Below are 16777 nucleotides of genomic sequence, written 5' to 3'. Positions count from 1 at the left end.
TCGTAGCCCCGCTCCCTCGTAGCGCCGCCCCCTCGTAGCGCCGCCCCCTCATGGCCCCGCCCCCTCGTTCTCCGCCTTTGCCCTGAAGGTCAATGGCGGCCCCGCTGACGGAAGCCCCGCCCCTCCGCGGGCCCGTCCCGTACTCCGCAGGCTCCCTTCCACCTGACAGATGCCCCGCCCTGCGTCGTCACCGAGTCCCCTCGGCGGGTTGGCCCCCGCCGCTCCTCGCTGGGCGCCCATTGGCTGCTGGCGGCGGGGGGGCGTGTCCACGGGAGGCGTGGGGGCCAATGGGCCGCGAACCCCGTCGGTGTCAGGCGGGCGCTGCCGCGGCGCGGTGCGGGCGGAGGGCGCGGTGAGTGGGGGCGGGGCAGGGGGACCGGGGTTGCTGGGGCGGGCCGGCTGTGCTGGGACCGGACGGGGGTGCTGGGACCAGGGGTGCTGAGAGTATGGGGACATGGGCGGGGGTCCGGAAGGTGCTGGGACCGGGGGGGCACGTAGGGTGCTGGGCGGGGAGTCTGTGGGTTGCTGAGACCGGGGGGTGCTGGGGGGGGTCGGGGGTGCTGGAGCCGGGGGACACTGTGGGGGGCTGGGGGGTGCTGCAAGCATGGGGGCACGGAGGGGGGAGGCCCTAGGGTGCTAGGACCTGGGGGGTTGTATGGGCTGGGGTGTGGCCAGGGGTTCTGGGAGTGGGGAGACACCGAAGGCGGTGCAGGGGGTGCCAGGAGGGTCCCGAAGGGGGGCTGAGGGGGCCCACAGTGTGTGAGGGGGGTACTCTGTGGGGAGGCGGCAGGGGAGGGTCCCTGGAGGTGGGGGAGAGGGCAGGCCAGGCCAGTGGGGTGCAAGGGGGTGTCGGTGGGCTGGGGGCAGCCACTGCCCTGTCCTGGGCCTGGTGGGACCCTGGGCCAGCCCCATCGATGGGGGTCGCTTTCGAGGCCTGAGCCCCCCGCCTTCCCGTGCCAGCACGCACCATGGTGGAATTCCGGATCCGGCTGTACCGCGAGGATGACTACGAGGCAGTGCGCGAGGTCTTCGCCACTGGCATGAGCGAGTATGTGCCAGCACTGTGCCTGCACGTGCTGCGGCAGCCCTGGGTACTGCTGGTGCTGGGCTGCACCTTCTGCCTGCTGCTGGCCAGTGCCCGCTCGCTGCTGCTGCCTGTGCTGGCCCTCACCCTGCTGCTGGCCCTGGCCCGGCACCTCCTGGGCTATGCCTGGAGCACCTACATCGACCGCTGCCTTGGGGACGACCTGCAGGACATCGCGGCCACCTACGCCGAGAACGCCGGTGCCCAGTTCTGGGTGGCGGAGGCGGACGAGAGGGTGGTGGGTACGGTGGGCTTGCGGCCAGCCGACGGCACTGACGGGGAGGTGGTGCTGAAGAGGATGTCGGTGAGGAAGGACTACCGTGGCCTGGGCATTGCCACGGCACTGGGCCGCACTGCACTGGCCTTCGCGCGGCAGCGCGGCTACCGGGCCGTGGTGCTCAACACGCTGATGCTGCAGCACGAGGCTCGAGCCCTCTATGAGCGCCTGGGCTTCCGCCAGCAGCGCCACTACGTCCTGCCCACCATCTACGGCCGCTTGGCCAACTGCACCATCACCACCTACCGCTACGACCTGTCCGGCACACCCTGAGCCCCACCGTGGCACTGGCACCAGCACAGCCAGGCGGACCCCCGAGGGGAGCTGTGCCCAGAGCCCTGCCACGCCAGCTGTGGTGCGGGACGCTGCTCTTGACCTGGCCTGTTGGCCATGGTGTTGCAGCAGGGTGCTGGGACCCCCATGGCTCATGCCCTGCTGTGGAGCTGCTCCGGTGCTGCTTCTCAGGGAGCGTGGGGTGTGCTGGCACAGGGGGTAGAGACCCTTGTGCCATGCGCGGTGGGGGAGCGGCAGGGTGGCGGAGGTGCCGCACTGCTCACTACCAAGCCCTGCCTGGGGAGGTTTGCTGCGGTGATGCCATGCCTGGCCCCCATGCCTCTGTGTCCCCTGGGGGCCCATGGCTGCCTGAGGAGGACCCCCAGTTGCACCCCCCTCAGCAGTGCCTGCGGGTTGGGTGCTGTACCCATGTGGGTGGAGAAATAAAGGACCCACCGCAGTGCTGGGCTGGGCTGTTCTTCCCGTGCTGGGGTCGCGGTACCAGTGGATTGATGGGGGGGGTCCCTGGCACCACAGGGACCTCCACGGCATCCCCACGGGAAGGGGCTGGTGTGGGGCTGGGGGTCTGGCACCGATATGGGCCCATGGGGCATTGCTGTAAGCCCATGGGACAACCCTCACACATCTCCCCCAGACTCCCAGTACCAGTGTCAGTGGCCAGCCAGTCCCCGGGAGGAGGACAGGTGCCCTGGGTGGAGCCCGTCCCTCAGGGTCCCCTGAGCCCCCACCTTTACCTCTGATGGCCTTTGTTCGGGGGACAAAAGGTGCCTTGGCTATAAGCCGAGCCTGGCACCGGTGGCGCTTGGCTCTGGGCAAAGGCCCGGTGGGGCTGGGCTGGCCGGTACCCCCCCGGGAGGAGCTCGGGGTGGAAGGGGCTGTCAAAGGTGTTACGCGTCCCTTCACACCCCCCCCCCGGCGGCGGCGGAAGGGGCCCGGTGCCAAAGCATCCCCTCTCTTCGGGCGGCGGCGGGCAGAGGCGCCGCCGAGGCCCCCCCCGCACGGCAGCGGCCCCCCCGCGTTCCGCCAGGCCGAGCTGCCCGGGGCCGGGTTACGGCGGCAGCCCAGGAGCGGGGGGGCAGCGTCGCCGTCGGCGCCTGCGCTGCCCGGCCCCTCAGCCCCGGGAAGGGCGAGCCAGGGGTGCCGCTCGGTGCCGCCGCCGGAGCGCCCCCCGCTTGGCCAGACCCCCGGTGGGCGGAGCGGGCCGGCAGCTTTCGGCGCCGCGGTGGGAGCTGGGGGACGGGCCAGCGCCGGGAAGCAGAGACACCCCCTGGCAGAGGGGCTGCCGGCGCCCCGGGGTCGGGCCGGGGACTACCCGTTTGCCCGGAGGACCGCGGCCCCGGTCTGAGGAGCGGCGGAGCCGGTAGCTACTGGCGCGGGGAGCTGGGGGGTTGCGGGGGAGGCGGGGGGACCCGGCGGGTGGGGGGGCTGAGGCCGCGCGCTCCCCCGTAGCCCTCCGTAACGAGGCCGGTGCGGACCCCGCGGGGGTTTCGGCAGCTCAGGGTCCCCCCCCAGGAGCCGCCCCCGCGTGGGGTCCCCGTCCCTGCGAGTGGGGGCACAAGCCCGCGGCGCGTCCCGAGCAGCCCCCGGGTGGGGCTGTGCCCGGCACCCCCCGGGCCCCCGCCGTGGCAGCACGGGCAGAGGACAGGCAGCCGCCCGGCCCGTGCCCAGCGCCGGGGGGTGCCGGGGTCCCGGGGCTGCTCTGGTGGCGGGGGGGGACAGGCACCCGCACGTCCTCCGGGGTCTCCCTTTGCCGCCCCCAGGCCCTGCTCCCGGGTGTCCTAGCCCGACCCTGCTCCCCGCAGCCTGGGGCGGGTGGGATGAATTGCTGGGACCCCGTGGAGAGGGAGGTAGGACCTCCAGCCTGCTCGCCCCCCACCTTCACAGGGACCCCCACTGTGGGGCCGGCCCCGGTCCTGCTGCTGCTCCTGGGGGAGACAGGGAAAACCGGGATGAGACAGGTGATGCTGGGAGGGATCCGTGGGGTCCCCGAGCAGGGAGAGGGGTGTGGGAGGAGGAGCGGGGCAGGGACCCCACTGGGGCTGAGGGCTGCCACAGGCAAAGCTGGCAGTGGTGGTTTCACAGGTGATGATGGTGGGGAGCGATGCCAGGCGCAGGCTGGTGCCTGGCCGATGGGTGCAAACGCAGCCACATGGCACTGGGGTGGCGGTTCCTGCCCATTTGCCAGCTGTGCCATACCGGTGATGGGGTCTGGGGGTCCTCTGGGGATTTGTGTCCGAGGCGGGCACTGCCCTGATGCCCCTGTGCTGTGCCGCAGGTGCCAGTAGCCCATGGCGTCCTACCGCATCCGTCAGTACCGGGAACAGGACTACGACGCCGTGCGGACCCTCTTTGCCCGTGGCATCTTGGAGCACGCCTCGGCTGGCTACCGCCACGTCCTGCGCTCAGCACGGGCTCAGCTGGGGCTGCTGGTCCTCTTCGCGGCAGTGCGGACAGTCGTGGGCTACTGGGTGCTAGGGCTGGGGGCCGTGGCCTTGGCGCTGGTGGCCATCTGGCTCCTGGTCCGCTCCTTCAGTACGTCCTATGTGCGCCAGGCACTGAGCACCGACCTCTGTGACATCCCCACCAGCTACCTGCGGGCACCCGACTCCTGCTTCTGGGTGGCTGAGGCTGGGGGGGCCGTGGTGGGCATGGTGGCCGTGGCACCACCGCAGGATCCGGCTGAGAGAGGGGCGGCCCTGGAGCTGAAGCGAATGTCAGTCAGCAGGGACTACCGGGGCCGGGGCATCTCCAAAGCGCTCTGCGGGGAGGTGCTGCGCTTCGCCCGGGCACGGGGGTATGGGGCGGTGGTCCTCTCCACCTCCATGGTGCAGGTGGCGGCCCAGCGGCTCTACGAGGGCCAGGGCTTCAGGAAGGTGGGCGCCTTCAGCCCCTCGCTGCTCGGCACTCTCCTCTGCTTCCAGATCTTCCAGTACCGCTGCGACCTGCCCGGCCGTGCTGCAGCCTCGCCACACTAGGCACTGCCACGGCACCCAGGCCCCAGCACATGAGGCCCTGCCGTGGCACCCCTGACCCCAGCCCTGGCACATGAGGCACCACTGCAGTACACTGACCCCAACCCTGGCACATAAGGCACTGCCGTGACACCCCTGACACTGTCCTCAGCACACAAGGTACCACTGCAGCATCCCCAGCCCCAGAACGTGAGGCACAGCCACGGCACTCCTGACCCCAGCCCTGGCACATAGGGCACTGCCATGGTACCCCTGATGCTGGCCTCGGCATGCCAGGCACCACTGCAGCATCCCTGGCCCCGGAATGTGAGGCACATCCACGGCACCCCTGACCCTGACACGAGGCACCACCATGGCACTCCTGATCCCAACCCTGGCACGTGAGGCACTGCTGTGGCACCCCTGACCCCAGCCTGGCACGTGAGGCACCACTGTGGTACCTCTGACCCCAGCCCTGGCACATAAAGCATCGCCATGGTACCCTTGACGCTGGCCTTGGCATGTGAGGTACCAGTGCAGCATCCCCCGACCCGGAATGTGAGGCACAGCCATGGCACCCCTGGCCCCAGCCCTGGCACATGAGGCACCACCATGGCACACTGACCCCAGCCCCGGCACGCTGGCCACCACTGCAGCATCCCTGGCCTCGGCACACCGGGCCCCACCATGGCACACCGACCCCAGCATGGGAGGCGCTGCCATGGCACACCGACCTTGGCACGTGAGGCACTGCCATGGCACCTGTGTAGGGCCGGCTGCTGGGGCCTTTCCTAGTTCTCTAGCGGTGACAAATAAAGGGACACCTGTGGGAGCACTGCGTGGGGTGTGTGCGCGTACACACGTGTGCGGGCGTGCAAGCCAGTGTGTTCCCCGTGTGTGTGGGTGTGTGTACGCACGTGTGCAGGCGTGCAAGCTGGTGTGTTCCCTGTGCGTGTGGCCGCAGGCAGGGCCGTGCTGTGCATGTGCCTGCAACTGTGCATGTGCCTGCGTGGCTGCATGCGTGTGCGCCCGTGTGCCCGTGCGTGGCAGTGTGCCACTGCGTGTGCCAGCACGCGCCTGCCGGCCCCCTTCCCCCCTGCCTCCATGCCTGCCTGGCCGTGGGGTCGGGGGGCCGGACACCTGGGAGGACATGTTGGGGGACGCTGCAGGGATGCCTTGGGGACACCTCGGGGGGCACCTCAGGGACATGTTGGGGACACCTCGGGGGACACTGCTAGGACACCTGGGCACGGACCTCAGGAGGACACCTTTGTGACGCTTTGGGGGATGCTGCAGGGACACCTCGGGGACGCTTTGGGTGGCGCTGCAGGACACTTTGGAGACGCCATGGGGGACACCCAGGGACACCTTGGGGACACGTAGGGCAACAGGGGCATTCCGGGTTCCCAGGGTACGAGGACCCCCGGTGCTGGGGACAGGGGACACCAGGGACCCCCGAGATGCTGGCGGGGTGTGTGTGTGTGTCTGTCATTCAGGGAGGGTGACAGGGGACCCCGTGGTGCCCGGGAGCGGGAGGGAGGCCGTGCCCTCACTCAAGATGGCGACGGCGCCGATCCGCCGTGACCTCACCCACGATGATGGCGATTCCCTTTCACGCTCCCCGTGCCCTCACTTAAGATGGCGGCCACCGCGGCGGCGTCGCGGGGCGGGGCGTCGCGGGGCGGGGCGGGGCGCGGCGGTCGGAAGCGCAGGCAGAGGCTGTGCCACCGACAGCGCCCGGTTCAGCTCGGCCCGGCACCATGGACTGTTACACGGCCAACTGGAACCCGCTGGGCGAGGAGGCCTTCTACCGGTGAGGGGCGGCGGGGGCGGCTTAGGTTCGGCACCGGCCGGAGGCGGCCCCTCCCCAGCCCTGGGGCCGGCCGCGGGGGTCCCGGGGCTGCTGGGAGGGGTCCTAAGGCTGCCTGTGGGCCCTGGGGCCGGCTGGGGGGGTCCCAGAGCTGCTTGGGGGTCTCAGGACTGCTTATGGACCCTGGGGATAGTTTGGGGGGTCCCGGGGCTGGTTGGGGGGGGTCCCATGGACCTTGGGGCCGACTGAGGGGGTCCTGGGGCTGCTCAGGGGGTCTCAGGGCTGCTTGTGGGCCCTGGGGCTGGCCGGGGGCGTTCTGGGGGTGTTCGGGGGGGTCTTGTGGACTTTGGGGTTGGCTGGGGTGGGTCCCAGAGCGGCTCAGGGGTTGCAGGGCTGCTCGTGGTCCCTGGGGCCAGCCAAGGGGGGTCCTGGGGCTGCTCAGGGGGTCTCATGGACCATGGGGCTGGCCAGGGGGATTCCGGGGCTGCTCAGGGGGTCTCAGGGCTGCTTATGGACCCTGGGACCGGCCAGAGGGGTCCTGGGGCTGCTTGGGGTGTCCTGGTACAGCCACTAGTCTTGGGGCTGGCTGGGGGGTGGGCACCATCCCCAGCCCCCCCGTCCTTGCATCTGCCACCTGTCCATCCATCCGCCCGTCTGTCCATCCGTTGCCCACAGCAAGTTCGAGCTGTACACCATGGAGTGGAGCCTGAAGGAGGACCTGCGGGACTGCATGGTGGCGGCCGCCCCGTATGGAGGACCCATAGGTAGGGCCAGGCCCTGGCCCCTGGGACTCCATGCCGGGGCTGCCCTGACCCCCCGGCCGCGATGTCGGAGGGGCCGTGGTTCAGGCAGGCTGTCCCATCCCACCCGCAGCTCTGCTGAAGAACAACACCCGCAAGGAGAAATCCCCCAGCGCCCGCCCACTGCTGGAGATCTACTCTGCCTCGGGGCTTCTCCTGGCCAGCATGCCGGTGAGCTGGTGTGGGGTCGCTGTCCCCCCCCTTGGAGCTGTGCCTTGGGTGCTGCTGTGACGTGCCAGGGAGCCCTGGCCACCACCTAGGGGGACACCAGGGGCTGCAGCTCTCTGCCCCTCGCAGCAATAAGTCTGTGGGCAGGAGGGCTGTGGAAAGGCTTGGTGGTACCACCGAGAGGGTGCAGCGCTGCGTGGCTGGGTTACGGGCTGGGTGTTGTAGGTGAATCACTCGGCTGTGAGGCCAGCAGCTGCCTCTGCCTGTGCCACTGGCTTGTGTGCCCTTGGGCAGCTCCTCTGGTCTCTCTGGGGGGGCACATGTCCTCGGGCACGCTGTGTTCTCTGGGGCAATGGCTCCGTGCAGCTCTGCAGCCCCCTGAAAGCTTTGGAAAAAACGCTTAGAAGTGGTGGTGTGCTCAAGGGGAAAGTGGGGGAAGCTGTAGGGGGAAGAAGGCTGCCTAGCCCTGGGAGAACTGTGGGATCAAGGTACCTCTGGACATCATCTAAGAGGGTGGGAAAGGGAGCTGCAGCATTGGTGCTGCAGGAGGAGCATCCCTTCCCTGATGCCTGGGGCTGTGGCGGCCGCAGGGCAGTGAGACGTGGAGGAACAGGGAAAGCTGCTGCGACTGCAGGGCCCTGCAGAGCCAGGGCAGCCAGGGGCATCAGACCTCCAGATGCCCAATGGTGGCCGTTGGCTTCATGTATGCCTCCTGGAGGAGAGGTCTGTGGGGCTGGGCTGGCTGGGAGCTGAGCAGCCCCATGATGCACTCGCGTGTGTCCTGCCCGCAGTGGAAGAGCGGCCAGCTGGTGCAGCTGGGCTGGACGGCCAGTGAGGACCTGCTGTGCATCCAGGAGGATGGCACCGTTCTCATCTACAACCTCTTCTGCGAGTTCATGCGCCACTTCAGCATGGGCAATGTGAGTGTGGCAGGCCGGGGAGCTCAAGGGATGCCCAGGGTTGGGTTTGTGTGACAGAGAAATGATTGCTGCGAGGCCTCGCCAAGTGCTCCCCCAGCCCCACAGGGTACAGTGGGGAGCCTGGGGCTCTCTCAGCCTCCCTGCAGGGCTGCCTGCCCTCAGGAACAGGCTGGCAACCATGCCCATGGCCCCTGGGACCAGAACGATTCCCTCGTTGCTGCAGGAGCGAGGCCTGTCTGAGCTGGGACAAGTACCAGCAGTGCAGCCCCAGGCTGGGCTTGCTCACCCCCAGGGTGCTTTTGCTCCTGGAGCAGCGGCAGTGTGGTGCTGAGCCCCAGTCCGAGCCCACCACTCTCTCCATGACACAGGAGGTGCTGCAGAACCGCGTGCTGGAGGCAAAGGTCTTCCACACCGAGTACGGCACCGGTGTGGCCATCCTCACCGGCGCACACCGCTTCTCCCTGACCACCAACATTGATGACCTGAAGCTGCGCAGGATGCCCGAGGTTCCCGGTGCGTCCCGTCCCCATTGCCCCCAGCTCTGGCTGGGCGTGGGGACCTGACGCTGGTGCCTGGCAGGTCTGCAGAAGCCGCCTTCTTGCTGGGCCGTGCTGTCCCAGGATAGAGTCACCATCGTCTTGCTGGCGGTCGGACAGGACCTCTACCTCCTGGATAACACCTCCTGCTCTGTGGTGGTGAGTGAGCCCTGGCGGGTGTCTGCAGGGAGCAGGGTGGTCTGCAGCCCCCCGTGCGCACTGTCAGGTCCTTCCCCTGTCCCCTGCTGTCCCGTGGGATGCTCTCCTGCCACCAGCACACACCGGTAGGTCCTTCCTCCTGCTGTCCTGCAGGCTGGCATGTACAGCAGGGACATCTGGCCCCATCCTGGCCAGGGGCAAAGGAGTGAGGGTTGAGCAGGCGCAGGGTGGGAGGGGACATCCCAGCTCTGACCAGCCCTCAGCCCCTTACGCAGCGTCGGTGCTGGCGTGTGGCACATTTGTGTCCCTGGAGCATGCCCCCCAGGGTGTAACCCTCACCCTTTCCCCGTACCAGACCCCCCCTGGCATGAGCCCCTCTGCTGGCGCCTATCTGCAGATGGCTGTGTCCTTCAACTACCGCTGCCTGGCACTCTTCACTGACACGGGCTACATCTGGATGGGGCTAGCCACACTGAAGGTGAGTCTCTCCCTCCCCTCCCCGTGATGGGGCATCAGGGTGTCAGCCCACCCCTCCGCTCCCTGTCTGGCAGACAGATCCAGCAGTGTAGGGTGTCTGCACAGGTTCCCTGGCGTTCCCCATGGATTCAGGGCTGCAGGTCGGCCTTGCTGCTGTCTGCAGGTGTCTGCTCTCAGGACATCCACCCTTTTCTGTTCTTCACCTGATTTTAGACCTGACTCCCCACTTTTTCTGTTTCTGGACCCACCTTTTTGCTGGCATTGCACGTCCCTTTCCCTGTCTGAACTCCCCCCAGATAAACAGCCCACCACAAATTACTGTTTCCCTGCTGGTTGCTGGTCCCAGTACCATTTTCTGGGCAGCCCCAGCCTTATCACCACTGCTGGTGTGGTTGCTTCAGCGTAGGGGCCTTGCTTGTAAGTCATGGTCCTCCCCTGCAAATTTCCCTGCGTTGTGTGCTGGTGATGTGCTGGTTGCCTTCTGTGCCCTCTGAGACCGATCCTTCTTCTTTCGCCTTCGTTCACTTACTGGGTCTCAGTTGAGCATAAGCAGCTGCTTTCTCTATGTGCAGGCATGCCGTGTGCCGCAGCAGCGGAGAAATGTTTCTCACACTTGGTTTAAGTGCTCATGCAGCATCCCTGTCCTTCAGCTGTGTCGGCTGCAGCCCTGGCTGCCCCCAGGGCCAGAGACGGGCTGGGTGCTCCCATGGGACCTGCTCACGGCACAGCACCCATGCTCCCGGTGTCCGTTACAGCTTGGGCTGTGCTTCTCAACCCTGGCAGCTCCCCTCAGCACGTGGCCCTGGTGCGCATGCAGTGCCACCCATCTCTGCAGCCCACACGATGCCACCGACCCCCTGACCCAGCTCTTTCCTGCTGCAGGAGAAGCTCTGCGAGTTCCACAGCAGTGTCCGATCTCCACCCAAGCAGATGGTTTGGTGAGTGGTCTCCCTGCCCCTGGTCCTGCAGACCTGCCCTCTGCCGGTACCTTGAGCCTTTGCCAGGGTCTTCTCGGCTCTGCGGCCACCTTGCTGCTCGCTGGGATGAGCAGGACCCTCGTGCATCTCCGTTCCATGCATGGAGGGCTGCAACGGGGCTGGGGCTCCCTGGCAGGTGCATGCGTCCCCGGAGCCGGCAGCGTGCTGTGGTCGTGACCTGGGACCGGCAGCTGATGGTGGTGGGCAACTCCACGGAGTGCATCCAGTATCCTTTGGGGAAGAGGGACACCAGTGTCGTTTCCAAAGGCCAGCCCAAACTGCAGGCTGCCGCAGGCCCTCCTTGGGCCACCACTGGCTGTCATGGACCCTGGTATCCCTGGAAGCCCCCTCGGTGTCAGTGGCCCCAGGGTGGGCAGAGGAGGCTGACTGTTCTCTGTGTAGTTCTGCTGTGATTTCCCCTGTCCAGCCCGGTATGGTACAGCAGCAAAACCTCCTCCTGTCTGTCCCCCTGGCCCTTGTCCCCCTTCTCGGACCCTCCCTGCCAAGGGGATCCTGCTCCCCTCTGGTGCTGGGAGCCACCAAAGCCCCTGTGGCTGGGAGCACTGGCCCTGCCAAGATCCAGTCCCAATTCCAGGAGGGCTGCTGTGGCTGGGGGGATTCCTGTCTCTCCAAAGTGCTGAGCCCACACCCTGCTGACTCTCCGTGGAAAAGGGAGGTCACAAGCCACAGCCCCATGGGGATGTGGGCTCCAGGAGGTTCCTCTGTGGCATTGCTGGGGCTGGGCTGTATCCAGAGCTGCTTTCTTCCTGCGAGCCCTTAGCAAGGAGCACAGATTTGTCCTGGATGAGGACTCCTACCTGGTGCCCGAGCTGGATGGGGTCCGGATCTTGTCTCGCACCTCCCATGAGTTCCTGCACGAGATCCCAGGTGAGATGGTGTTGGGTGGCGAGGCTGTGTGGGACCCCCTGCGTCTGGGTGGGCAGGTCTCTCCAGCGCCCAGGCTGTGGCCTGTCACTGTGTCCAGCTCTATGTGTGTGGGTCCAGCCCACCCAGTTCTTTCTGGAGACTCGAGGGGTGGTGAGACCCCCCACAGCAGAGTAGAGCTGTGCCCTGAGCCCCACCAGCCACCGAGCGCAGGGCTCTGAACCCAGCCCATCACCTGGCCCAGGGCTCCTGCTTTCCCAGCACTGTGCCTGTTCTGGTCCCCTCCTTTGCCAGCTCTGTGTCCTGAGGCAGGGCTGCTCCCACTCCTCCCGCTGCCACAGCCCCCACACTTTGAGCTGAGGCCTGGCACAGCTTGGCACACCTGTTCCTTGCCTCCCGCACTGCTGCCCTCCTTGCTTTTCCAGAGCGGAGCTGCCTGGGAGCTGCCATGGCTGTGGGGTGGAATAGCTCCTTGGGAATGCGTGGGTCCTGGCAGCTGCCCCTGCCTCCGTCTCTTGGACCCTTGGATTGGTGTTTACTGGGGGCTACAGTCACAGCTCTGCCCGGCTTCTTAGCCGACGGTGGCCGTGCTCCCGCTCTGATGAAGGACAGTGCTGGCACGGGCTCTCCTGGGGTCCCAGAGCTGGGCAGGGATGGTGGGGGAGCAGGCTGCAACAGGTGCAGGTGACGTGCCTGGGCTGGGGCAGCCTCTCACATATTCGTTTTTTCCTTCCATCTCTGCAGAGGCCAGCCAGGAGATCTTCAAGATTGCCTCCATGGCCCCAGGAGCACTTCTGCTGGAGGCACAGAAGGAGTATGAGGTACGGCCCGCTGCCCTGCTCTGGGTCCTGCCCACCCCTGGGGAGGTTGGGGTGGCTCTGATGCAAACTGCTGCCAGCGTTATCCCGCAGTGAGGGGAAGGGGGAGATCCCGGAGGTCCCTGCCGGGGCCAAGGTGCCAGGGCAGGGCTCCCTTGGCCCCTGATCCCAGGGGTGCTGGGGCTCCTGGGGCTCACCCTGACCATTGAGTACCTTGCTGTGCTCCCTGCAGAAGGAGAGCCAGAAGGCAGACGAGTACTTGCGGGAGATCAAGGACCAGAAGCTGCTCCCGGAGGCGGTGAGCCAGTGCATTGAGGCAGCCGGCTACGAGCATGAGCCGGACACCCAGAAGTCGCTGCTGAGGGTGAGTGAGGCAGAGGGAGGCTTTGGCTGTAGCTGAAGCCATCTTCCTCCCAGCTGGCAGTCATGCTGTGGCCGGTGCAGCCCCAGCATCGCACACCTCTTCCCACAGGCAGCATCCTTTGGGAAGTGCTTCATCGACAAGTTCCCCCCGGAGAGCTTTGTGCGCATGTGCCAGGACCTGCGGGTGCTCAACGCCATCCGGGACTACCAGATCGGCATCCCCCTCACCTTCACCCAGTATCCTCTGTGGGACAGCGCACGAGGGATGATGCTGGGCCAGGTGCAGGATCTGGCCTAGGCAGGATCAATGCTGCCTGGAGCTCTGGGCTCTGCTGGGGTGGCCACCTCACAGGTGGAGCGAGACAAGGTGGGGAGAGCTGCAGAGCTGCTTAGCTGCTGATGCTGTGGGTTCAGGCACCAGCTGTGCCCCACGCCCCATGACGAGGGTCTGTAGCTGAGACCTCTACACTCATCGCACCCCGCAGAGCCGGTCTGTGGTGCTGGCCAAGCCGAGCTGGCCCTATGGCTCTATGTGCCAGGGCTGGCCGTAGTGTGTCAGGCAGGGATGCTGCCAGGATGGAGGCAGGTGCTTGGCATGCTTTGCCTGTGCTCTGTGGGGTTTTGCAGTCCCGGATGTCCCTTGACTGCCCCCACAGATACAAGCGGCTCACTGTTGAGGTCCTGTTGGACAGGTAAGGGTCCCCACAAGTCAGGCACGACAGCCCTGTCCCCAGGTAGCCTGGGCTGAGGCAGTGTCTGGCCATGTTGTGGTCCCCGTCCCTGTGGTCCCAGTCTCCCTGGCCAGGGGCTGAGCTGCTCGGCTCCTCGGACACGTGTGGGGCCACACCATTGACCCACTGTGTGCCGCACCAGGCTGGTCCTGCGGCGGCTCTACCCCCTGGCCATCAGAATCTGCGAGTACCTGCGCCTCTCGGAGATCCAGGGTGTCAGCCGCATCCTGGCCCACTGGGCCTGCTACAAGGTAAGGAGGCAGCTGGGGGGGCTCTGCCCATCTGGGGCTGTGCAGAGACCTCTCCGCTCACGCCCTGCCAGGTGCAGCAGAAGGACAAGTCTGATGAGGAGGTGGCCCATGCCATCAACCAGAAGCTGGGTGACACACCGGGCATCTCCTACTCTGAGATTGCTGCCCGGGCTTATGACTGCGGCAGGACAGAGCTTGCCATCAAGGTCTCTTGGCTGGGGCTGTAGCGTGGGTGAGCCAGGGGGGGTCACACCTGGTGGCTGTGCACTGACAACCACTCTGCTGCCTGCAGCTGCTGGAGTATGAGCCACGCTCCGGGGAGCAGGTCCCGCTGCTGCTGAAGATGAAGCGGAGCAAGCTGGCCCTCAGCAAAGCCATTGAGAGCGGGGACACTGACCTGGGTGAGGGCTGGGGCTGGGCGGAGGAGGGGGGAGGGTTTTGCGGTCTGGGGGAGCCCGTTCGTAGCTTTGTGCCCTGTGGAATGAGGGTGGCGGGAGCTGCTTGAGCCCTGTGGGGAAGTGCTGACCCTCGGCGTGGGGCTTGGGTCGTCCCCTCGTCCCCCAGGGCTGGCCATGTGGGGGTCAAGGACCCGTCCCCCTCTTCTGAACTGCGCTGTCTGCCCCAGTCTACGCTGTCGTGCTCCACCTGAAGAACGAGCTGAATCGTGGCACCTTCTTCATGACGCTGCAGAACCAGCCGGTGGCCCTGAGCCTGTACCGCCAGGTAGGGGCTGCGGCCGCACGCCTGGCTCCCGGCAGCCATGCTGTGGTGGAGGGGTGCAGCTCCCTGTCCCCGCATGCCCTGAGACCCGCTTGTTGCTCCCCAGTTTTGCAAGCACCAGGAGCGGGAGACGCTGAAGGACCTGTATAACCAGGACGACAATCACCAGGAGCTTGGCAACTTCCACGTCCACTCCAGCTACTCGGAGAAGGTCCGTGCCCGGCGGTGGGGGCAGGGAGGAAGGGCTGGTGGGCTCTGGGCTGCCGACTCCTTGCCCAGGGAGCTGCATGGCCTGGGAGAGCCAGCGTGCTGGGGAAGGGGCAGGGGGAATTTCACGCCTGGTAGCTGCCTCTGCCCTATGCAGCTCAGCACCAGCCAGAGGGGTTTTCCCCCTCCACATGCTCAGGCCATGGGAAAGGGGCTCCCCAGCTCGTACCTCGGGGCTCTGTGCTAGCAGACACCCAGCCCACCCTGCCTGTGCTGGGAGGTGGGGATCCCACTCGGGGCGAGGCAGGATGCAGCCCTCTGCCCATCTCTGGGGGTCAAGCAAAGCATCGCAGAAATGGAGCCTTGCCATGGCTGTGTCTCGGCACCAGACACCCCTCGCACCTCACCTGAGGCGCTCTGGGGGTGCTGCCCGATCCCCGCAGTGTGGCGTCCGTGCTGGCAGGGGCTGAGGCGGTTGTGCTCTCTGTCTCCAGCGCATTGAAGGGCGAGTGGGAGCTCTGCAGAATGCCCTGGACGAGTACTACAAAGCCAAAAATGAGTTCGCTGCCAAGGTGAGCTTGGCCAGGGCTGGGGAGATGCCGTGGGGTGCTGCCGGTGGGCACGAGGCTGCGGCTGGGTCACCTCTGCTCAGTGGGACATTGCTGCTCCCCCTGCCTTGCTCTGTGGCTGAGGCTGGGTGGGCTGCTGCCATCGCTTGCTGGGGCAAGGGCCCCTTCAGGCTGGTGCTTTGCTCCCCAGGCCACAGAGGATCAGATCAAGCTCTTGCGGCTCCAGCGGCACCTCCAGGAGGACTTTGACAAGCCCTATCTCGACCTCTCGCTCCATGACACTGTCTCCAACCTCATCCTGGACGGCCACCACAAGCGAGCCGAGCAGCTCTATCGCGAGTTCAAGATCCCCGACAAGAGGTGGGTCCCGGGGAGGGCTTCTCCAGGTGGCAGCCGTGGGGTGGCAGTCGGGGGGCTGCGGGGGGCAGGCAGCGGGAGGAGCTAGCTTGATCTGTGTCCCCAGGTACTGGTGGCTGAAGATCAGCGCCCTGGCCAACCGTGGGGACTGGGAGGAGATGGAGAAGTTCTCCAAGAGCAAGAAGTCGCCCATTGGGTACCTGGTAAGAGCTTTCCCTGGGGGAGTGGGGCCAGCCCTGCCCGGTGGGCAGCTGTGGGGCCGTGCTGTGGGGCGGCAGGAGCACACTGTGTGGAGCAAGGGCTGAAGGTGGGGGGCTGGGGGGGCCGGCAGCCAGCCCCACCGCCCTCCCACTGGGCTCCTCTCCTCCCCAGCCCTTTGTGGAGATCTCGGTGAAGCACCACAACCGCTACGAGGCCAAGAAGTATGCGCCCCGCGTGACCCCCGAGCAGCGTGTCAAAGCCTTTGTCCTGGTGGGGTGCGTTGGTTTGGCCCCCTCCTGGGGGCATCGGGGGGAACAGCGCGGGGTGCAGGAGGTAGGGTCGGAGCCCACAGGGGCAGCTGGTTCCTCATGCAGCGGTGCTGGGGTCTTGGGGGCCCTGGGGGTAGATGAGACCCCCTGCAGGAGCATGTGGGTGATGCTGAGGGGCACCTGGACCCTTGTCCTCCACAGTCAGTGCAGGCTGCTGGAGGGGCCTGCCCTTGCTGCGGCTGGGGCCTGTAGGACAGGGGGGAACGGGGGCTGGGGCTGCTGCTCCCTGTCCTGGCCGCCCAGCCCCCCCAGCTGCCCTTCTCTGCTGCAGGGACCTGGACCAGGCGGCCGACGCTGCCATTGAGCACAAGAATGAGACCGAGATGAATTTTGTCCTGTCCAAGTGCACTGCCAGCACCGACACTGCCGTGGCCGAGAAGCTGAACCGGGCTCGAGCCCAGCTCCTGAAGAAGTGAGCCCCAGCCCGGGGGGCCCTGCCCTGGCCTCTTGCCTACCATGCACTCCAGGGGGGCTCTGTCCCCCCAGTCCTGCCACTTGAACCACTCCGGGCTTCCCAGCCCTTTGCCCCCAGCCCAGGCTCCCCTCCCCCTCACTGTGGGGGCGAGGGTGGGTGGGACAGAAGGGTGTCTGTGCCCTGGGCCGCCACAGGGGCCACCCTGGCAGCGCCCCCCTCGCAGCTGCTCCGAGGTCTTCCTCACTGGCTGCAAAACGCAGCGGCGGGACCCCCCCAGTGCCGGTGCCCTCCGCCCAGCTGCGGGCAGGTGGCTCCCAGCCCCCTGCCTGGTTCAATAAAGAGAAGAGCTCGCTGTCCTGCCTCTGGTGAGAAATGCTTGGTACCCTCAGCCCCCCTCAGCAACCCCCCGGCCCCTGCTCAGCCCCCCCCCTCCTCACGGTGAGGGGGCGCAGGGGCTCCCGGGGTCCCTGGGCGGGGC

General features: G+C 67.0%; 3 protein-coding genes across 6 annotated transcripts; all 3 read left to right on the top strand.

The window, feature by feature from the left end:
- Positions 1-101: 101 nt before the first annotated feature.
- On the top strand, positions 102-2096 carry LOC308057159 (putative N-acetyltransferase camello). Of its 4 annotated transcripts, none has more exons than XM_080373373.1 (2): positions 102-352; positions 961-2096. In XM_080373373.1, exon 2 carries the CDS (start codon positions 969-971, stop codon positions 1632-1634), a length of 666 nt encoding a protein of 221 aa, XP_080229499.1. In that variant the 5' UTR covers positions 102-352; positions 961-968; the 3' UTR covers positions 1635-2096. The 4 variants fall into 4 exon arrangements, with proteins under 4 accessions (XP_080229499.1, XP_080229500.1, XP_080229501.1 ...); XM_080373374.1 differs by lacking the exon at positions 102-352 and adding an exon at positions 371-444; XM_080373375.1 differs by lacking the exon at positions 102-352 and adding an exon at positions 416-435.
- Positions 2097-2638: 542 nt separating this feature from the next.
- On the top strand, positions 2639-5444 carry LOC308057192 (putative N-acetyltransferase family 8 member 5). The gene is made up of 2 exons (XM_080373376.1): positions 2639-3015; positions 3931-5444. Exon 2 carries the CDS (start codon positions 3944-3946, stop codon positions 4628-4630), a length of 687 nt encoding a protein of 228 aa, XP_080229502.1. The 5' UTR covers positions 2639-3015; positions 3931-3943; the 3' UTR covers positions 4631-5444.
- An 824-nt stretch (positions 5445-6268) lies between these two features.
- On the top strand, positions 6269-16652 carry VPS16 (VPS16 core subunit of CORVET and HOPS complexes). The gene is made up of 24 exons (XM_080372386.1): positions 6269-6419; positions 7092-7180; positions 7290-7387; positions 8176-8304; positions 8673-8817; positions 8884-8999; positions 9355-9477; positions 10359-10414; positions 10590-10679; positions 11247-11341; positions 12083-12159; positions 12389-12520; positions 12629-12756; positions 13176-13211; positions 13393-13501; positions 13573-13707; positions 13794-13902; positions 14127-14224; positions 14328-14432; positions 14923-15000; positions 15188-15357; positions 15461-15557; positions 15727-15830; positions 16156-16652. Exons 1-24 carry the CDS (start codon positions 6367-6369, stop codon positions 16298-16300), a joined length of 2517 nt encoding a protein of 838 aa, XP_080228512.1. The 5' UTR covers positions 6269-6366; the 3' UTR covers positions 16301-16652.
- Positions 16653-16777: the final 125 nt, after the last annotated feature.

Source organism: Falco punctatus (assembly GCF_963210335.1).
Source record: "Falco punctatus genome assembly, chromosome: 1".
Classification (NCBI taxonomy): Eukaryota; Metazoa; Chordata; class Aves; order Falconiformes; family Falconidae; genus Falco; species Falco punctatus.
The sequence above is the reverse complement of the archived record's forward strand: the minus strand, read 5'-3'. Positions and strand labels throughout refer to the sequence as shown.